The sequence below is a fragment of the Diceros bicornis genome, chromosome 33, assembly GCF_020826845.1.
Source record: "Diceros bicornis minor isolate mBicDic1 chromosome 33, mDicBic1.mat.cur, whole genome shotgun sequence".
Classification (NCBI taxonomy): domain Eukaryota; kingdom Metazoa; phylum Chordata; class Mammalia; order Perissodactyla; family Rhinocerotidae; genus Diceros; species Diceros bicornis.
Genome location: NC_080772.1, coordinates 10,109,237 through 10,132,516, shown reverse-complemented (window position 1 = coordinate 10,132,516; position 23,280 = coordinate 10,109,237). Strand labels below are relative to the sequence as shown.

Here is a 23,280-nt window from a genome sequence, read left to right as displayed (position 1 = left end):
AGAAAAAAGGTGTTATGAGAGAGAATAAGGGCATATACAGTCATGCGCTGCATAACCACATTTTGATCAAGAACAGACGGCATAGACAATGGTGGTCCCATAAGATTACTATCATACAGCCTCGGTGTGTAGTAGGCTATGCCATCTAGGTTTGTGTAAGTACACTCTCTGATGTTCACACAACCACGAAATTGCCTAATGATGCATTTCTCAGAACGTATCCCCGTCATTAAGTGGTGCATGACTGTAATTTAGAATAGGGTAGGGCAGTCAGTGATAGACTCTCAGAGACAGTGACATTGAAACTGAGACCCCAAAGACAAGTAGCAACTAACCTGGTAAAGAGAAAATGGGAAGAGCATCTAGGTGTCCTGCAGAAAGCCCCTGGGATCAGAAAGAACTGAGGATACTTAAGAACCTGAAAGAGGATCACTGTGTCTGAGTAGAGTGAACAAAGTGGAGAGCGAAGTCAGATGAGGTTGAAAACTATATATACATTTTTTCTTTCTGGAGGAACCATGGTTAACCACTTACCAGCACACCTCTGTTCATTATACTCTTCTACTTTTGTTTCTTTGAAATTCTTCATGATAAATATTTGTAAATAAAAAATCCATATAAGTTAACGGAATGGTCATAAAGGAAAAATGCAGTATTACTGGGAATAAACTTCTAGAAAATTTGGAAGAAGTGAATCTACAAAAGACATACAAACAGGAGAGTTAGGGAGACTGGCCCGGCGGCGCAAGCGGTTAAGTGCATGCGCTCCTCTGGGGCGGCCTGGGGTTCGCCGGTTCTGATCCCAGGCGCGCACCAACGCACCGCTTGTCAAGCCATGCTGTGGCAGCGTCCCATATAAAGTGGAGGAAGATGGTCACGGATGTTACCCCAGGGTCTGTCTTCCTCAGCAAAAAAAAAAAAAAGAGGAGGATTGGCATATGTTAGCACAAGGCTGATCTCACAAAAAAAAAAAAAAATCCAGGGCAGTTAGAAAGCTCTGGAGTTAAGAAGTCAGTAAAGCAGATAAAAAAGTGTTCCTGGTTAGAGAGGACAGCCGTGAATAGGAGGAAGAGTTTCAAATGATGAAAGCAGAAGTGAGACCTTTACATTGGCTAAGAAACCTTTTCTGACAACTTAACATTAGTCTCTCCAGAATGGTGAGGACAAAAGCTAGATTGTCAAGATCATAGAATGAATGTGACCAGCTGAGAGGAGACGGCATGATAGCCGAGGAAGGCAGTGAGGTTAAATGATGGCTTTTGTAAACTTGGAGTCCTTATGCACATAAAAGCCAAAAGCTAAAAACAAAGTCTCCAGAAAAAGAAAGATTAATAATGCTAAAATGGTAGGCTATGAAAGAAACAATGATGTGTAGATTATATTTTTTCCAGCTTTATTGAGATATAATTGACATACAGCATTGTGTAAGATGTACAAATGTGTTGATTTGATACATTTATTTACTGCAAAACAATTACTACCATAGCATTAGCTAACACTTCCATCCCATCAATTCATTGCCATTTATTCTTTGTGGTAAGAACATTTAAGATCTACTCTCTTAGCAACATTCAAGTATATAACACAGTATTATTATTATTAACTGTAATTGCATGCTGTACATTAGATCCCCACAACTTCTTAATTTTATAACTGGAAGTCTGTACCCTTTGATCAACATCTCTCCATTTCCTTCACTCCCCAGGCCCTGGTAACCACCACTCTACTCTCTGTTTCTCTGAGTTTGGCTTTCTTAGATTCCACATATAAGTGAGATCATACAGTATTTGTCTTTCTCTGTCTGATTATTTCACTTCACATAATGCCCTCAAGCTTCATCCAAGTTGTCACAAATGGCAGAATTTCCTTCTTTGTTGTAGCTGAATGATATTCCATTGTGTAAGTGTGTATATATACATATATATATACACACACATACATACACCACAATTTTCTTTATCTGTTCATCTGTTGATGGACAGTTAGGCTCTTTCCATATCTTAGCTATTGTGAATAATACTGCAATGAACATGGGAGTGCAGATATCTCTATGAGATCCTGATTTCGATTCCTTTGGATATCCAGAAGTGGATTGCTGGATAGTTCTATTTTTAATTTTTTGAGGAACCTCCATATGGTTTTCCACAGTGGCTGCATTACTCTACATTCTCATTAACAGTGCATAAAAGTTTCCTTTTCCCCACACCCTCACCAACACTAGTTATTGCTTGTCTTTTTGATGCTAGCCATTCTAACAGGTGTGAGGTGATATGTCACTGTGGTTTTGATCTGCATTTCCCTGATGATTAGTGATGTTGAGCACCTTTTCATGTACATGTTGGCCATCTGTATGTCTCCTTTCGAAAACTGGCTTTTAATAAATGTTGGAGCCCTTTAGGATATAGTTCTAATGAACTTTTAGCAGAATAAACTATAACAACTAATTATCAACATTTAATTATGGGAAATCAATCAGATTTCAAGAATCAGCTGAGATAAACAGAATTTTTTTGAGGAGGTATGGTTCAAATAATAGAGAATCATAATATAAAAGTATAAAATATCAAAGTAATGCCTTATGGGACCTTTATTTATACACTCTCTCATTTCAACTCCAATTGATTTCACAAACATAACTCTGCTTAATGTTGTAACGATGGTCTGCCTAAAATAAAGACACATTACACATGCTCAAGAGATTTTTTTTTTTTTTTGGTAAGACAATTTTTGCAATTTTGCTTCTTAATAGTATATAGTTACTTGATGTTTGGGGTGAAGGAGAGGGAAGAAGCGATATTGAAAAATCTAAAAGCAATTCCTTCCATATGTCCAGACTATCACATAGCAGAAAATCAGTAAAGGCAGGGGTTCACTCTAGGGAATGAAATATATTAGCACTGGTCCCAATATTGGTCATGAGAGAAAACACAAGGTAGTTCCTAATATTTACATTTTGTTTGAATATTTACAACTATACTTTGTAACCCCCTATCTAAAATTTAATACTTAGCGCTCATGATGACAGAAAAAAAAGACTACTCTGACAATATAACTTTTTCTTATTTTTATTCCAGGTATCCACTTCTGTTGCCTATCCTGGAGCCGGAGTATGTGGCCCAAAAAATTGTAAATGCTATTTTAGAGGAACAAGTTTACTTAATAATGCCCAAATTTTTAAATGTTGCATTGCTCCTTAAACAGTAAGTTAACAATGACCTATTATTTTGGTTATTTGTGAACAATTTGTCCCATCATTGCTATCTCTTTTGCCAGAAAGCAACTTCATATTTTTTTAAATGATAAGAGAAAGAACTTTAATAGCACAAGGACAATTTATAGACTATTGCTAGCTGTGTGTTGGTTACTGCAGACACTGAGAAAATTGAGCAACTATTAGGCCTTACAGAGTACAAATTATTTACCTCAGTAGAAACAAATAGCATCCAATTTTTTTTTTTTTTGGTGAATTCTTTTAGTTCAACTAATGTGGAATTCTATCTTGAAAACAAAGGACAAAAAACCTGAGTGTGTTGCCAGAAAAATATTAAGGATATTTGGCAAATTCCTCATTTCATTTAGTGAAAGAGCACCTACAACTTCATGCAGGGTGATGTTATAAATTCCAGAGCATTCGTGGATGCATTCGGCCCAGGCCCACTGTCTTGTCTGGAGAGAATAGAGGACAACATCTAACACTCATTAAGTGCCTACATGTGCCAGATCTGCGACACAGCTTTGCGTGCATTTTATCACACTTAGGGAATCTGAGGCTTAAAGAGAGTGAGTGATTTTTGTACGGTTAAACAGTTAATGCGTGCTGGAACAAAGTTCCCAACCAAAGTTTCAAATCTGATTACCGATCTTAAGCTCTTACATCAGGATATATTCCTCCCCCGCTGTAAGTTATAAGCAGAGTAGAGAACACAACCAGTGATTCACTATTATAAAGTTATGTTATTAACAAATCTAGTACTTTCTGCACTATTTATACCTTGTTCAACATATGTGTGTGGCACGTTGGGTTTATTCCCGCGTTCACTGAGCATGTCTAGACACGGGGGCTCTAAGATGGCCCCCTCTCTTCATCCTTGCTCAAGAGCTGCCCTAACTGCTGAGCTTGGTCAAAGTTCCCGCTGTTCCATCCCGTCACACCTGTCCCTGCCTTTTGTAGCACTCATCGCGCCGATGGTTGCTTGTCTAACATCTGTCCTCCTGGCTAGACTGCATGTTCCAGGCGGACAGGGCGCATTTTCTGAATTCTTTCCTGCTCCATGCTCTGGGCTTAACACAGCACCTAACCCAGAATGTGCATGCAATAAACATGTGCTAAGTTGGGTTGAGAAGAGTGGACCTGAGCTGTTCTAAGCAGAAGTAAGCCTAGATCTAAGGTGATCTAAGCAGAACTAAGCTGAAGGGAAAGTTCCTCTAGCTTCAAGGAACTAAAGCAACTGTTCTCCACCTCGGGTACACACTGGAATCACCCGGGGCACATCTAAAACTGCCGGTGCCTGGCCTGAGAAACTCGGCTCTAATCAGTCTGATTTTCTTTCTAGTTTTTGCTGCCATTTGTTAGTCTAGTAAATAAGGATGTGCAGTCTATCCACAGTACTCAGTGAGTGTAATATATGGAGAAATCGTGGCCTGAGCACTGGGATTTTTCAAAGCTCCCTGGATGTTAGATGGCACTCAGTGTGTGTGACACAGCATTTCTTTGTTCATCCCTCTCCTGTAGTGACACACACAGCATGAATCACGACAACTCACACTTCGTGTAATTCGAAAGTAATCTTTGCAAAGAAGTCTCTTTGACTCCTCTTAAAGGATTGTGATTTTTTTCCCTGCTTTTCTCTAGAATACTGTCTACAGACATGATGATTGCCCTTGTTGAATACCTTGGAGTGGACACTTGCATGGCTTCCTTCAGAGGGAGAAAGAAAGCAGACGAAGGTCAGACTGAAACTGAGAGGAAACATCTATAGGTGAAGCCTCAAATGTGGTAATAAAGTGTTAGAAGGACCAAGGATTCCTGAGGCTTTCAGAAGTGCCAACCTGATTTACACACCGATCGTTTTTCTTGGCATTCAAGTTATATATGCACTTTTTGCTGTCATTTTTTAGTTTGGCAAATAAGGACATCACAGCCATTCCAATGAACTCAGTGAATATAATGTATTTCTAAAAACATATTAATGTCAATTGATCCTAATTTTTAAATAGACAATACGTAATACTTTTAGAAAAGGGGTAATTATAAATAATGACCTTGTAAATCAGTGTTTTAGGGTTGATAATTTTTCAACATCAGATTTAAAGAAACATATTAGTTTTGTAATTAAGAAAAATAATGGTTATCTCACAATATGAAGGCTTATTTGGGTTGCCTATTAATTCCTACTAGAGTTGAATGATCAATTCTTGAAATATCAATTCTTTAGTGGGATTGAATCTGTTTATTCAATAAAATAAATCTGTAACTAATCATGTTTGTTTGCATCTGAATATGCCAAACAATTCCTAACTTCTTTCCTCCATAAGAAAAAAAACGTACACATTAGACTTCTATATACTACTGGTTTGAGAGGAAACTTATTTTCATAATTAAGTCAATAAAATGTTCTTAACATTGGTGTATTTGAATACGCAATATAAACTCTCCCCTTTAAAAAAGTGTATTCTCATTTGAATGCACACCACACATGCCAGCCATTTGGCAAACATTCTCAACAACGACACCTTCTGGGTTCGGAATGGCTCTTGAGCTGTAATCACTAAACATCAGTCTAGCTTTGCCTCCATCAGGTTCAAGAGCTAGAGAGTAACAGTAAACCAAAAAACGAAATTTCAAGTAAATTAAAGTATATATTTTGTTAACCAAAGCATGAGCACTCAATACATAAGATCTATCCCATTATTTGGGACACATTATTTCTATAGTCACGCAAAGAAAGCATAGTTTAACTTGAGATTAACAAATTCGAGAAAAACTTTTGAACTAATAGAAGAATAAAACATTCCAAAATGCAATATTTTTAAGGAAATGAGTTATCTTTTAACAGTTTTGTTAGTAAAAACTTTGGAAAATGTTGACACCTCTCTGCCTTCTTTTCAACCAAGTATTCAAAGAACGATTTAACTTTTCTTTAATGCCTCAGGAGCATTAACATATTTTTGTCTAACCGGGTTGATACCCAGCAGTGGTTTCTGAGGGGTCATGTATCTCTAAGTAAACTGGTCCATACCCCTCACTTGGGTATCAGAAGACCTGTCCTGTTAGCTTTCACTTCACTCAGCCAAGAAGGTACTGCTACTTCTAAGTTGGGCCTGTCTTATTTGCAATTGTCCAGCCTAAAAACCTTCTGCTTTTCCACAAGAGAATTTTCTCTTAGGTTGACTTCCTAGCTCTGTTCCCCCTAGTACTGGAAAGAGGCAAATGTCCATGCTGTGGCAGCATCCCACATATAAAGTAGAGGAAGATGGGCACAGACGTTAGCTCAGGGCTAATCTTCCTCAGCAAAAAGAGGAAGATTGGCAACGGATATTAGCTTAGGACTAATCTTCCTCACCAAAAAAAAAAAAAAAGGTACAAGATAAAGCTCTTCCTTTAAAAATATTTTATTACTTATAAAACATAATAGGGATGATTTCTGATACATGGGTAACGAAACTTACAAATTACAAAAAAACATAAAATTTTTGGTTTCACCATTTTATAAAATACAATAAATAATACTTTATCAATATGATAACTTGATTGGTCATAAGCTTTTTCTGATTTATTTGCAAATTCACTTATTAGATCAAAGGCTATACTTTTAATAACTTCATTTTCAATGAATATAATTAATTGAAAGTGACACCTATCACTCTAGACAAATAAAAGATTGAAGATAATTTTTAACAATATTTTCAATGTTGAGAAGGAACTTTCTGCTGATGCAATTGTTACTGGAGCTGTTAAGAATATGTTATGGACTATGACAACATTAGGATAAATTTCTGATAAATTATTTTAAAAACATAAATGCTAGTATATTTACAGTTGATGAATCTCATGGAGCAATTTTTCTAAAAATATGTAACTCTTCATACAAATCAGACGCATGTAGGTCTATGTAGGTCTATAATTTTAAATGCAGTATACAGTGGCATTTTAATGTTTTCTCTGACATTTCCTATAACTTGTAGACATCATACAAGGAACCAAAATGTACTTCATGATTTGTACATAATTCAAAATGCCTGTTTATGCATTGTCACTGTATCTCCAATAACAAGGAAAAAATTAATTTTTATATTATCTTTCTCACTAATACTTGGTTCACGCGAAACTTCAAATGAAAAGCATTTTTTCCATCCAATCAATGATCCTTAAATTTAATTTCTATTTCTAGGCCCGTGAATGTTTACTTTGCAATGTAATGTAACAGCAGTTTTAACAACCAGAAATTCTAAATCTTTGAAAGATTCTAATAACTCTTTGATATACTTTATTACAATGTCCAAGTGTGCACTTTTATTTTGCAATGATTTACTAACAAAATTTACAGGCTGAGTACTGGGAATTCTTGTTCTGGTGCTCAGACAGGAGAGTTAATACTTGTGCAAATGCCTTGGAGATAGGCTGCGGGGACAGTGGGCTCTTGCCTTCAACCTCAGGTCTTAGCATTGCCCCCATGTGGAACCCCTCCTTCTCCTGCGGCCGCAACCACTGCCACTCCACTTCCGCTGCTGCTGCCGCCGATACCACCACCAATCCAGGCAGTTCCAGGCCCAGCCGCCTTCTTGGGGCCCTGTGGGACCCAAAACTGCCCCACGCCGGCACATGCAGGCAGAGCCAACTGCTTTGTGTGCACTGTCCCCCGTGTGCACGGGCAGCTGCTAGACCACAACCCCAAGTGCACACTGCCACCCAGCTTACTGTCTGTGTTCATGCACACGCTCCATTGTCCTATCCAACTCAACTTACAACGCACGAGTTCAAAAATAAATGATGACGAACTTTAAGACAGCAAAGGCCGAGCATTACACTAAGTACAGTGTCCTTCTGAGCACAGGACCCTGTGCGGCCTCACAGGTCACAGGTCCTTGAAGCTGGCCCTGCCACTATATGTCACACACTGTGCTGGATCACCTGCAAGAGAGGCCACGTGATGGCTCATTCAAATTCAACTCCTGACTTACCAACTAGCTGACCTGCACAAAGGTCGCTAAGCCCCGGTTTTCTTATCTATAAAATGCGAGTAATAACATGCCACAACTCAAAGAACTGCTGCAGGAATCGCGTTCCAATAACCCACGTAAAGCTCCTAGCACAGTGCCTGGCACACAGCAAATGCCCGATAAATTACAGCTCTTGATATTTTATTACCCAGGATGAGAGGCGGGAGAGCACTGAGGTCAAGATGGTGGCCCTGTTTGGAATCTAGTTCAGGTGCCACCAACTGCCAACTGTAACTGGGCAGGTCAACCTCTCTGTGCTTCAGGTTTCTCATCTGTAATAAAACTCATTGATTAATATATGTAAACAACTTAAAAAAGTGCCTCGCACATTGCAAGCACTCAGTGTTAGCTATTAGAATTTTTAATTACCATAATTTATTCCTCACAACTAGAGTAGGTATACGTTGTGATGCTCACTTTACAGGTTAAAAAAACTGAAGCTCCAAGGGGTCAAGTGGCAGCTTACCCAGCGTTACACAGCCAATCAGGGTAGAAATAGATCTCAAACACAGACTACTCCACTCGGTCCAGTCCCAGCTGATTCCAGAGCCTGAACTCATAACCCCGTGCTATTCTCCAGTATGGAAGACACTCAAAGCAGACCTGATCTAGTTGACTGGGTGGTGAGGGTCCCATATCGCCTACATTACTTTCGCAAAACCACAGGCAGAAAATTTCCGGATTTAACTGATTTCCAAAATCCTTCCCAGCTCCAACATCCTATAAACCCAAGTCAAAATTGTATTACATCACTTTTTGACTTTTCTACATTTGAACTCCACTCACCTGCAGTTTCCACAGTAAACACTGACATACCCGAACTACCCTTGACAGATCAACAGACAAATGATAACATATGATAACAGCACCTCAGCCCCTACCACAAGCCAGCCATTCAGTTTTCTCCTCCGTTCTGCTGAGCCAGAGTCAGTGTAATTATTTTTTGGGAGGGGTGGCCAGGAAGACTGGCTCTGAGCTAACATCCATTGCCAATCTTCCTCTTTTCGCTGAGGAAGATTGGCTCTGAGTTAACATCTGTGCCCATCTTCTTCCATTTTACGTGGGACACCTGCCACAGCATGGCTTGATAAGCGGCATGTCTGCACCCAGGATTCAAACCTGCAAACCCTGGGCCGAGGAAGCGGGAGCACGCCAACTTAACCTCTACACCACTGGCCGGCCCCAAGGGTCCAGTGTAATTTTTACCAGCTGCTCTCTCTTCCTCTTCTTCCCCACCCACCCCTGGAACCCCTCTTCTCTAGAACAGGCATATTTCAGCAGAGCTCAGGTTAGGATCCAAACTCACCCAGCAGTGGCCCGTGGGTGGGCACGGAGAGACAGCAAAGGAAAGCCCCACAAGAGCTGGCGAAAAGTTAGGTACACTGGCTGGTGGTCCCCCCAGGGGGCAGGTGTTGGTCCAATTCTGGGACAGATAGTGCTCCCCACACGGCAAACCTAAAGAGATGCTTCTCCAGAAGGTTTTACTACTGTCATTTTTCAAACTGCAAAGATAAGATTGTGGCATGATATACACAAAAACCATAATTATGGGGGCCAGCCCGGTGGCAGAGCCGTTAAGTGGGCACACTCCGCTTGGGCCTGGGGTTCCCAGGTTTGGAACCGGACACACAATGAAACATCACTTGCCAAGCTATGCTGTGGCGGCGTCCCATATAAAGTTGAGGAAGAAGGGCACGGATGTTAGCCTAGGGCCAATCTTCCTTAGCAAAAAGAGGAGGACTGGCATTGCATGTTAGCTCACCGGCTGATCTTCCTCACCAAAAAAAAAAACCATAATTATGAATTTGATAATATGGAAGCTCTCTGTCAGTCAATCTCTTAACATATAAGTCTACTGCTAAACTTTTGCACAATCAATTAAGTCTAAAAGCAAAGAGATTGCCTGTATTGGCACAAAAGGCTCTGGCTGCATGTGGGGAGCTGGCCTGGGAGGGCCTCGGGGCTGGGTGTGGCGGGCGGACGGACGGAGGTAGGGTCGGGGGTGGTAGAAGACTCGCGGTGGAGTGGGGTGTACAAACCTGGGCGTGTGCCCCGGGTGTGGGCATGGGAAAAGGCATTGACGTGCTTGGGCCGGGAGGCCCCCTGTGCCTCAGCCTGGGGGCGTGTCCTCTGCGCCCACGGGTGCCTCTGGAAGCCGGTGGTGGGTGCCGCAGGGAAGGTTCACAGGGTTCTCGCCAAGCACCGGGCTTTGCAGTTCCACAAGTCCGCAGCTCCTGCGGACCTGGCATTTCGGATCCCCGCTCGGTCCTACCAGAAGTGAGAGATGCTGCAAGAAACCAGCGCAAGTGTAAGCTCGTTACACGTGATAGGACTCACAATTACACCGGCTGCACAGGGACTGCACCAGCCAAAAGTGCTGGAGAAGAACACGGATCCTTAACAAGGTGGAATCTGGCCAAGAACACTCAGTGGCGGAGGAAGCTGCATCATCTGTACAGGCGAAGGCTAAAAGATATTCTACGTGACAAAAGAGTCACCTGAATATCATCGCCATTATCAGCAACAATGAAAGATAGGTAAAACACAGAATATTTAACCAAAAATGATTGCCATAGTTTTAATTTGGTGAAAGAAGCACAATGTCTTTTTTCTTTTAAGTAAACTTTTTATTGAAATAGTGATATCGGACCTGAAGTGAGTTCACTCACCCGTCGTGTAGTAAGCCTCTCTCTGACACCGGGTGTAGTGGAAGAAAGTAGGACTTTTATTGCAAAGCGCTGAGCAAGGAGAATGGGCAGCTAATGCTGAAATCGCAAACTCCCGAAAAACTACAAGCAACGGTTTTTATTCGAGGTTTTAGGTAGGGGAGGGGGAGCATGTGGCTAAAGGTTAAAACTGGTCATTGTAGCTTCTCAATGCTGCTGCAAGATGCTTAGTCAGGCGGGGCTGTCAGCAAGCTACTCTTATCATCTTCCTGCTGTTCTGCAAGGCAAACTCAGAAACTTTGGTTACTTTGTTTCACCCTAACCCAGGGAAATTTTAACCCCTTCATGCTCAATTTCAATACAACCTACATTCAGGAAAGTACACCAACCATAGGCAGCTTGATAGACTTTTTCTTTGGCATATGGTTATTTTCCCCAACAACAGGGCAGCACAGATGTCCCCTGCCTCGGTCAATCTTGGATTCGTCTTTCACTATGTATTGTTCGTCCCACTCCTTCGCATGAGTCAAATGGATTTGTTTCCTGCTTCTGTCTCAGCTAACATTGCTTTCCTCTCGTCAAGGAACAAACAAATCTACCTGTAAGCTAATTCTGTTCTATGAGGATTTTATAATCTCCTATAGAAATCAAGACAGCATCCCAAAATAATACGTTTTGGTAAAACTAATATATTTTGCATATGTCATCTGGTGACTAGATTTCTTTCACTATTTTGCAAAATAGTCCCCAAAGACAATATGTTCTTAAAATGAGCCTTTTTTAAACAGAATGTACATTTTAATCATTATTTTGGATTTTAACATTAGAAACTAATGCATGACATTTGTTAAAAGTCTAATAATACAGTGATAGAAAGAGAAAAGAACAAAGCCAGAGTCAACGTGACAGTTACCATGACCACCTCAAGGCTGAACTATAGAAAGAAATAAAAAATTACATTTTAACCTTGACTATCCAGATGGCCAGAGAGCAATGTGGTAGTTTTTCCCCCTGCAGTTGGGACATTTGGAAAGCCCCAGGCACAAGATACACTGTAGCTGGAAAGGGCAACCAATTAGAACTGGACTCAGCATTAACCTTGCATACTCTGCACTTTTTGCCTTTAAAATCCCCCAAGACCAGGTGGGGGGGTCACCTATCAACTTGCCAGTTGAGGTGTACTTTTCTGGTTTGCAAACCTTTAATAAAGCCTCTCTTTTCTTTAAAACTTATCTTTGCCTCGTAAAGCTGCTCAATTCAGTTAACATTTCTGGTGAGGAGGATGGGATATGAGGCAGGTGCCTGACCTCCTCCTGGGGGTCGACTGGACACTGCATGCTGGCACAATGCAGAGCCCCCCTTTTTTTTTTGTGAGGAAGATAAGTGCTGAGCTAACATTCATGCTAATCCTCCTCTCTTTTTGCTGAGGAAGACCAGCTCTGAGCTAACATCTTATTGCCAATCCTCCTCCTTTTTTTTTTTCTCCCCCCCAAAGCCCCAGTAGATAGTTGTATGTCATAGTTGCACATCCTTCTAGTTGCTGTATGTGGGACGCGGCCTCAGCATGGCCGGAGAAGCGGTGTGCTGGTGCACGCCCAGGATCCGAACCTGGGCTGCCAGTAGCGGGGTGCGAGTACTTAACCGCTAAGCCACGGGACCGGCCCCAATGCAGAGCCCCATGACTGCTCCTCCACATCTCCAACAGCCTCAGGACGACGATCAAGGTAAGGCCCTCTGACATCCTCAACTTCCCGCTTTGGTAGACGTCAAGAGGCTCTTTAAAGAGGGGAATCCCTCAATTTCTAAGGAGGGGAAATCCCTCAGGTTCAGCTGCAGCTGATTTACAGAGCGGTTTCTCCACACAGGGAGCTTTCTCCAATACAGGGAGCTTTCTCCATTCAGGAAGGGCACCTTTCGTTCTAAAGACTGCTCTAGAGAAACAGCAAATGGCCAGCCACCTGCCACCACTCCTTCAGCCTTTATGTACAAAAATTATGGACCAAATACTTGCAAGTTCCTTATTACCTGGGTCCACATTACTAGAGATGATCTAAAATAACATTGGCCACAATGGGGCTCCTTTGATAGTCCAAATTGGGGGAAAAAAAGGGGGGATATCACACTTCTCATAGACTTTGTGAAGCCTATTTTAACTTTTTGAGGCTTCTTAAGAAGACAAGGAATCCCTTACTGCCTCTTCAAAATAGTTAAATAAAACATATGCCAAATTTGAGGGTGTCACCTGCACCAGCAACCTCGCCAGCAAAATGGAACCAAATCTACTGCTCCTCTCTCCTCTCTCGCTGCACTCCCCGACTTCAATGTCTCCAGAATTCCTGATCTAAAACTAAGCAAGTGAAAATGGGTAAACTTGTGAGATAATTTGAAATTATAATGGCCACTCTAGGAAACCTCTGTTTCAAATAAGTTCCCCTCAAGGGTCACCCTTAAAAGAGAGGATTCAAAACCTCTCATAATGGAATGCATTCTTTCATTAACATGCAGACGCTTCTAGAGACGAAATGACTTCAAAAACAACTCTCAAAAGGATCCTTACAGCAAAAAGAAAAAAAATCTTTAGTAAAAGTCGTTGGCCATCTGAACAGGTCCATCTGCCAGGGAACAACTTAGATCCAACTGTTCTTTTGAGTTTTGTGCCTGAGACATGGCTAAAATTTTAAAGATCTCTGTTTATGTCTATCCGTGGATGTACGTCCATGTATGTAAGTCTCTCTCTATATATATTTGTCTGCCTCCAGATGATATAATTTCTAAAAGAGTTCTATTTAATTGGCTTGAAGTAAGCACTTATATAAATTATTTCTAAATGTAATAGAAACTAGCTCAGATGTCTTTCAAGTTAACATGATAAAAAAATGATCTTTGGTAAGGGCTGGCTGGTGGTGTAGTGGTTAAGCTCACACGTTCCACTTCGGTGGCCTCATGGGTGGCCTCATTGTGGTTCATGGGTTTGGATCCCAGGTGTGGACATACACACCACTCATCAACCCATGCTGTGGCGGCATCCCATATACAAAATAGTAGAACACTGGCACAGATGTTAGCTCAGGGCCACTCTTCTTCACCAAAAAAAAAAAAGATCTTTGGTATATAAAAGCTTGTTTAAGTTTGTTGGTTTAATAAAAACAGGCATGTCTTCAGAGTTATAAATATTGAATATAAACCAAACAACCAACTTTTTCTCCCTGGGTTTACTGGTCAGGTGGGCTCATGCTGTTTCTGTTGTGCACTCTGTCAGCAGCCAGAAGGACTTGGGATGATGGTTAACTATTTAATGTACAATCCAAACATAATTATTAAAAACAAATGTTTAAATAAATGTAAATATGATAAAAGCTTATACTAAGTAAAACTATGTAATGGATAGTCATTGAATATCTAAGTCATTTCTGGATAGAATGGTACACTAAGACATTGCTAAAGATAAGTTTGTCTAGTTCTGGCTTTCTAAATTTTTTATTACACAGACAAACAATATTTGGGTCTATCAGTAGATATGTTTTGTGCCACACTGAAAAGTTTGCTGTAAAGATAAATATGCTTCTAAAAATTATGAAATGTTGGGGCCGGCCCGGTGGTGTAGTGGTTAAGTTCACGCGCTCTGCTTTGACGGCCCAGGGTTCGCAGGTTTGGATCCCAGGCGTATACCTTTGCACTGCTCATCAAGCCATGCTGTGGTCACGTCCCACACACAAAATAGAGGAAGATGGGCACAGACATTAGCTCAGGGCCAATCTTCCTCAGCAAAAAGAGGAAGATTGGCAACAGATGTTAGCTTGTGGCCAATCTTCCTCACCAAAAAAAAAAAAATTATGAAATTATGAAATGTGTTTATGGGTTTGCTAATCCACTACAGGATGCTAATATATGATAGACAGTTCACAATTGCCTGCTTCCTAGTTTTCACTGGGAAACAAAGATTACAAATAGTTTTTAAAAGATGGAAAAGGAGCTAAAAATATGAAATGAATCAAAGAGAAAATGTCAGAACACTTAGAATAACAAATGTAAATTAACTCTATGCAAACTGGGTGCATTGATGCTGAGAGAGTGCAGGCAAAGCAGTAGGAGCCCATTTGAAAGATGAGAAGCAATGGCACTCTCATGGGAGCTTTCTCCTACTATGGAAGGATTTAGTGTAACTTCTTATTTTTTGGACTATAGTCACAGACCATTGATAAATTATGAATAAGATTTATTTAAATAGAAAATGTACGTGACATCTACATTTATTCAATATAGATAAATGGATAATATATATATCTTCAATTTTATCTATAATACATAAATTTATTATAAAATTTATATATGTAAATAAAAGAATAATTTCATAAAATGCATGTATGGCATATACTAAAAATAGGAAATACATGTCAGTTTATAAAAGTTTCACTTCAGTTACTTATATGATTTTATATATATATATAGGTATATGCTAGACCATAATATACAGTATATTTCTTGCTATGGAATGATCCACATGTTTGAAAGCCACTGCTCTTACACCACAGTAAACTGAGCAACAGAAGGGTCTATGCGGCCAGATGGAGAAGCCAATACAAGGACAACCACCCTTTCTGTCCTATACACACACAGTGATAACTCAAGGCCAGGCTGTAATCACTCTCTGACAGGCTCAAACTCTGTTGCTTTGTCTTTTCAGATTTACAGCCAAACAATAGTCTTTGTTTAAAAGAACTTCCTCCATTTCTTATAACTACTTGCAGAGTTGAAAATTCCAGTGGTGGCTTCCCAGGCATTTATAGCTCTGCCATCAGTTTGGAAGTTGTCCCATCTTTCAAATCTTTATTCTGCCTACTCAACTTAGAGCAACCTCCTTCAGCAATAAAGTGGGGATCTTCTTGCCTCTGCCTGTTCTATCATTCCCAGTTTGGCAGAGCAATGTCAGGATAAACCTATAGACACAAGTGAATCTCATACTGTAATTTCCAAAAAGCGTACGCTTTAACTATGTTATGTAAAAGGAGTTTATATTCATTCAATGTAATGCATAGGCAATTATGCTATCCTCTAAGAGTAAAATCTGTAGTTATTCTGTAACAACTGCCTTGTATTATTTCTTTTCTAGATAAATTTTGTAAGGTTTAACATTGAGAAAATGACCATTTATGAAAAGTAGACGATAGGATATGTGTTTTCAGTAAGAAGATATAAAGAATGGAAATATTTTTGTTTATTTTCTTAAGAAAGATAAACTCATCCTCAAGCACTAGGGAAGAAAAAAAGAAAAGAAGGCATGGGACAAATTCTAATGTAAAAAACAAGTGACAAAAGGTTTGCGGAAGTAAAACCCTGAGGAAAGAGTTTTGTACAAGGTCAAGTTGGCTCAGATTAAAACAAATTCAATTAAGTAAATAAGATTTAATATCCAAAGTAAGCTGGTACAAAATTAGAATTTGGCTTTCTCTCTTAAAAGGATAATTTTCTTGAACTTGTAGTCTGCTCTTAATAAAGATTATAAAAGGTTTTCTTTACCTTTTAGTAAGGCTACCTAAAAGACAGAAAATCTATGTTTTGTTAAAATAATTTCCTATGTTCAAAGAGGCTGAGGTCTCTCTATTAGGGGTTTTTTTTTTTAACTGTTTAACCCTGTATGTTTGCCTTTAACATCTTCTGTTGTCACCTTGGTAAAACAGATAAGTAAGCATTATTTCCTATTTGATCAAATATTTTAAAACATTTTGATATTTTTGACAAATTTCCCCTAGGGTTCAAATCCTGAGTGAAATCTTTCTTTTGGCTTAAAAAGGAACCTTGGGAGTTTCCAATGGGCCTTGGGACTTCTCAAAGAATTTGTTCTCTCTTTCTATAAAGAGGGAGATATTAAACTAATTAGACTTATTTGGTATGTTAAATTTCATGGGAAGCATTATCAAATAAGAAATAATATTAACCCTTCTTTATGTTCTGTCTTTATAAGTATGTGTTATAAGTTCCAGAAATTACATGAAATTCCTAGGAATCTAATGCGTCCTGATATAAAATGTTGTCTGTCATCAAAATTGAGGCTCACACTAAATATCAGGAAAGTGCCCTTAGCTGACTTTCATGCAAAGGAAGCAACAACAAAATCTATAAAGTTTATGACACTTGTGGATGAAGTCCATTCTGCTTCTCTTGCAAAAAAAAAAAATGACCCCTCATTGCCAGACTTTCACCATCCTGATGTCCTTGTAACATGGCAACAAGTCTGCTCCTGGATCAGAGAAATTAATATGAGTGAACAATGGCTGTAAATTAAACAAACAGTGCTATGGGAAAGCCAAGATAGCCACTTGGCTCTTCCCAGCTCCCTGGCAAACCCCATTTTTTCATTTTTACATGACTTCACCCACCATGGTGCATTAATAAAAACTATTTCTGTCCCCAGAGGCCTCAGAACTCCTCCCTCTGCATGCTTTGAGCACCTGCAGCTGGATTTCATTTAGATGCTACTTAGTATGGGTTATCATTATGTTCCTTTATTGTATATATGTTTTCCAGATAGGTGAAAGCCACAAGCTGATAACCTCACAATGGCAAAAAATTATTAAAAAATGTATTTCCCACTTGGGGTATACCCTCTACAGTCTCCAGTGATTGAGGCACCCATGTCACTGGGCAAATCATATGAACCTTAATGAAAACCTTTTAAACTTCTTGGACTTTTAAACTCTTAAACTTCTTTTAAACTTCTTGGTTCCTATCATCCTCAATCATCAGGCAAAGTTTAAAAAACTAACGGAAAAACTGGATTCAAGCAGAAGAAATATTAAATTATGTGGGACTACATGAACTGAAGAAGATGCTCCAATGTTTTGTTTCTCCAGATTTAAAGAAATCTTTTCTCTTAAGATAACTATCACTTATAGCCATTTGGTAAATTATACTTTTGTAAGCAGAATTAAAGCATTTATCTTTTTTACCCTACACACAAACTTTTGATAAATGAGTATTCTTGTTTTCATGGCAACATAGTTGTCTGCATAAGTTCAATAAGAATCTGTTCTCCTCATAGCAGGACACAATTGGAAACACTGGTTATGTTACCAAGGCTTTGACTGAAATGTCATATTTGAGAAAAACATGCATAAACTCAGATATGACCAAACAACTTTGATAAATAAGGATTGACTTTATAAAACAAATAAAGCCATTTGGAAATACTGGCCTGGTACCTTGCTTATAGTGTTCCCAGCAACCTTACCAGGTGAGTAAAGACAGTCACTTCCCTGGCAGGTGCAAGAATCTCAGGAAATTTTGGGAACCTCGAAAAGAGAGGAATTCATCCAAATCTGTAGGTATTATAGGCAGCATCTAATGACAAGTCGTTGGCTTGGCTTTCCTGGCTTCAAGAGATTTTTAAAGTTCAATCTGAGATGGCTTATAAAAAAAAATTGCAGCAAAGCAGATTTAAAAGAGCCCATATGATCAATTGCTATTCTTGCTGTACTTACGTAAATAATTGGGCCAAGTTTACTAAAACTAGACTTACTTTGCAAACCAATGAGTCTTAATTTGGCTATCTTTGGTAAAAAGGAGGGTGATTATAAAGAGAAAAATTATGTTTCAGTAAAAATGATAATACACATTTGTGGATAATGGATTCTAGTTCTGTTAATTGTCTTTGAGGTTTTTGTTTTCTATCTGTAAACTGGACTGGATCCTGAATTCTTCTAGTTTCTTCAAATATCTGGTACAGATCTCCAAACTAATGTTTTTAATTTTTCCTATCCTTTTCATTTGGAATCATTGAGAACTGAAACCACCCTTTTTTCCTGAGGCCCTGCAAACTGAAACTGGACGGCTTGGTATAAACTTAAGGGAGATCAACACGATGGCCCATGTTTAGACAATCTTCATGCCTGTTGCTGTATAAGCCACTCAAAAAGTTTACCTGAACACCCCATGACAACATCAAAGACATTTCAAACTGCAAAAGGTGCTTTGACTTTGACACCTAGAAATCGTCTTTGTTACTGAACCAAGTGGGCTTACCTCCTGGTGAGTTAAATAAGACTCTACACCAGTGGAAGTTGTCTCACAAAGTAAAGTGTATTTGCAACAAATAGGAGGCCATGAGGAATCATTTCCAAAGTCATCGCGTCCCAAACAAAGGGAAGCAGGAACTTTTATTTGGCTGGGGAATGGATATTCAAAAGGGGGAGGCAGGTATTCTCTTGCACAGGCTCAGTTGGAGAGCATGCTTCCACATAATGAGGCCTAAGCTCCTCCTGGAGAGATCTTTGCATTAAAAATAAGGCAAAGGTCATGGGCATAGCTCTTGTGGTGAGGCTTGGTTAGTTTCAGGATGGCTAAAGGTTACATCTCCTTAACATACAAAAGGAAAAGAAACAATTTGGAAAAACAGTTAATTGCTTCCAAACCCACCTTTGAGTTTCTGGAGGCACCTAGTTGGTGACATCTTGACTGGCTGTCCCTGGGCTCAGGAATTAATTTATAATTTGCTCCAACCATTAACCTTGTTTTTCTTTCTGTTTCATCAGATTTCATGTGAGTTTCCAGGCCCTAATTTTGATTGGTTTACAGGGCTCTTCTCCTAACGTCCATTATGGAGGGGATACTAAAATTTGGGCTGTCTATTTTGCTAATATGTGCAATTGTCTATGTAATTATGAAATATGGACTTAAGCGTTGTTCCAAAGACATTGATCAGACTACTAAAGTATTAGTCATGTAAACCATTCCTCAGTCTCCCCACCTGGGACCCAAAAATATTTTAAAGTAAAGGTAGAATAATTTCATTCCTCTGACCTTAATCTTTGACCTTTCACAGCAGTAAGTAACTAGAACAGTCTTTGCCCCCAATCTCCAAGTTTGAGGAATGATCATAAGAAAGTGGGATTGAAACTGAGAATGAAGAAGTTAAAATTTTCCCTGGATTAGGGTGAAACCATGTCTGTACCCACAGGTTGGTGTGGGAAACAAAGTAACCAAAGTTTCTGAGCTTGTTTTGCAGAATAACAGGAGAACCACTGGTAAGACAGCAACTTGCTGACAGCCCTCCCTCACCTGACTAAACGTTGTGCAGCAGTGTCTGGACACCACCCTGCCACTGGTAACCCACATGATGCTGGTTCAACTCACCACCTATGTTCAGCCCATGCCACTCTCTGATGCCTACTACGTGGGACTAGATGGTACCTAGGCAGCCGAGGGGACACTTAGGCATCAAGGGACCTGAATATTCCCTTAATTGATCAAAGGTGTTGCCCTGGTGAACCTATGATCAGGAGAGAGAATTGATAAAAGAAAGAGATAAGAACAAAGCCAGAGTCAACGTGAGGATTACCATGACCACCTCAAGGCTGAACTATAGAAAGAAATAAAAAATTACATTTTAACCTTGACTGTTGCCAGATGGCTGGAGAACAATGTGGTAGTCTTTCCCTGCAGTTGGGACATTTGGAAAGCCCCAGGCACAAGATACACTGTAGCTAGAAAGGGCAACCAATCAGAACTGGACTCAGCCTTAACCTTGTATACTCTGCACTTTTTGCCTTTAAAACCCAGCCACCCTGTTGAGGCCAGCCTGGTGGCTTAGCAGTTAAGTGCGCACACTCCGCTGCAGCGGCCTGGGGTTCGCAGGTTTGGATCCCCAATGTGCACCGACGCACCGCTTGTCAAGCCATGCTGTGGCGGCGTCCCATATAACGTAGAGGAAGATGAGCACGGATGTTAGCCGAGGGCCAATCTTCCTCAGCAAAAAGAGGAAGATTGGCAATGGATGTTAGCTCAGGGCTAATCTTCCTCACACATACACAAAAAAAACACAGCCACCTCAAGACCCAGGGGGGTCACCTATCAACTTGCCAGTTGAGGTGTACTCTTGCGGTCTGCAAACCTTTAATAACGACTCTCCTTTCTTTAAAATTTATCTTTACCTCGTAATGCAGCTGCTCATTTCAGTTAACAGAAATATATGTCATAACACAGGAAGCCTCCCTTCATGCCCCTCACCCCCTCTAGGGGTAACCGCTGTGAACAGTATGGTGTGTGTCCATCAGACCCATTCTTCCATGCATTTTTATCTATATCACACACACACACTCACAATGTAATCATAAATTTAACTTCAATGGAGTAATTCTGTCCTTTTTTATCACTTAACATACCCTAGAGATCGCTCTCTGCCAGTAAAGATACTTCTAACTTCATTTTTTTGTCAGCTTCACAGAATTCTATGACTACACCATGATAAGGGAATAGATGTGCATTTAAGTAATTTCTAATTTTTTGCTATTGCAAACAAGCTTCAATGAGAATTCTCTCTGCACAAGTGTCAATATTCCTATGTGATCAATTCCTAGATGTGAAAGAGCAGAGTCAATAGGCATGATAGCTACAGCCCAATTGCCTTCTGTAAAGGATACGCCAACTTATACTCTTACACACAACGCATGAGAAAGCCTGTATTCCCATACTCTCACCACTTCTGGATTTTTATCTAACTTTTTAATATCTCAATATCAAGGAATGAAAAGAAGGATATTCCTTTTCAATTCACATTTTTCTGAATACCAGTGAAATTTAGCATCTTTTCAGATGTTTTCAGTCATACGTATTTATTTGCCCATGAATTGCCTGAGCATATGCGTTTATATATTATTTTCCTCCAAAATCCCACTGAAATGAAAGATATGAAAATGTGAATAAAAACATAATAGTGCTAGAAAAAAAGAAATGAGTATTTCTTTACTCATTTTTCCTACTGCCTTACTCAAATTGGTTTATAGAAATGCTATAAATTATGGCTAATTATCAATTGTCAATTCTTTATGTGAAAATATTTTCTCCTAGTCTGTTCCTTGTCATTTTACTTTGTTTTTGATATTTTTGCTGTAGAGAAGCGTACATTTTTTATGTAGTCACTAATTGATGGTTTCCGAGGGGAGTTCCTTGCCTAGTCCCAAACTCCAAAATAATCTTCCTACATTTTATTTCAATACTTCGATAGTTTTGTTTTTTATATAAAGACTCTTTTTCCACTTGGATGCCCCATGTCCTATTTCCACTCTCTGTACTTGTTTACTGGATAGGAGTTCCTCAAGGTTGCTCTTGTAAAGAATGACTCATTTCTGTGGTGCCTCCTGGGTGTGTTTTAAGTTAAGATATCTTTTGCTCTGATTTCTGGAAATGGGATCCATCTGCTTACCAATCTCTAATCAGTCTTCACTGGTAGTCTCTTTCTTTCTAGTACTGTTATATTTTTATTCACATTTTTATATCTTCCCTTTCAATGGGATTTTGGAAGAAAATAGGATATAAATGCATATGTTCAGTCTGCCATCTTGAATGAAAATGTCTGTGTATGTATGCTCTAAGAAACATTTTTATCATGAAATAAAAATATGTACATAGGGCCGGCCCGGTGGCTTAGCAGTTAAGTGCGCACGCTCTGCTACTGGCGGCCCGGGTTCGGATCCCGGGCACACACCGACACACCGCTTCTCCGGCCATGCTGAGGCCGCATCCCACATAAAGCAACTAGAAGGATGTGCAACTATGACATACAACTATCTACTGGGGCTTTGGGTGGAAAAAAACATATATGTACATAATGGAAAATACAAAAAAAACAGAGAAAAAATGAAATCAACCAAAATTCCACTTTGCAATAATAAAAAATGTCAAGATGTTGGTGAATTCACTTCCAGTGCTTCTAATGCATATAAATAAAATTTTCATAGGAAAGTAGGATCATATCATATATTTGGTCTTGTACTAAGCTTTTTAAACTCACATAATGCGAAGAGTATTTTCCAATACCCTTGAAAAACATGATTTTGTTTAAAAAGTCTGCAGAGTACTCCATGTGCACACATTTCTTAGAAATTAATGATCAATTTATTTTTTATTAATATACTTATTTCCAGAAAGAGGCATATATTCCCATGATCCAATACAGTCAAAAGTCTCCTTTCCGGCCCCTGTCAGTCCTCAGTTTCCCTTCCTGGAGTCAACGAAGGATACCTGATTATTTCGTAAAGATAAAGGCCCACAGGTGGAATTGGGTGACAGGGTGTACACCTTTCTCTCCTGACACATACTTACTGTCCAGAAATATATAATTTACATCACCACCCCCATATGAAGACATTCTCTTTTTTTTTAATGTTTGTCCCATTTGGAAGGCAAGAAACATTTTAAAATGCATTTCTCTGACTAACAATGAAGCTACAGCATTTCTTCATATGTTCATTAGCCCATTCTACATCTTCCATCATAAATTGTCTGTTCCTAGCCTTTGCTACAAAGAAGCCTTTAAAAATACTTTCCTTGTTTTCAGGATTATGGTCAATCCACTGAGTTTCTCCCACATCAAGTCAAAGCAGGGCCTTCTCCAGACAGC

The 23,280-nt window shown here is 39.5% G+C and overlaps 2 protein-coding genes across 4 annotated transcripts in view; one reads left to right on the top strand and one right to left on the bottom strand.

Moving 5' to 3' along the window:
* The window catches only part of LOC131396495 (short-chain dehydrogenase/reductase family 16C member 6-like), a 42,156-nt gene extending 37,177 nt beyond the window's left edge, over positions 1-4,979 (top strand). The window contains exons 5-6 of the mRNA XM_058528738.1: positions 3,075-3,200; positions 4,853-4,979. Coding sequence (XP_058384721.1) covers positions 3,075-3,200; positions 4,853-4,979 — 253 coding nt within the window. The remainder of the gene's footprint in view (positions 1-3,074; positions 3,201-4,852) is intronic.
* LOC131396494 (basic proline-rich protein-like) overlaps positions 1-23,280 on the bottom strand; it is a 53,410-nt gene that overhangs the window by 28,560 nt on the left and 1,570 nt on the right. For 2 of the 3 annotated variants that reach the window (XM_058528736.1, XM_058528737.1), the window contains exon 2: positions 10,260-10,507. In XM_058528736.1, the coding sequence (XP_058384719.1) occupies positions 10,260-10,507 (248 nt within the window). Of the gene's footprint in view, positions 1-10,046; positions 10,508-23,280 lie in introns of those variants that run through there. The other variant, XM_058528735.1, reaches the window with a different exon arrangement.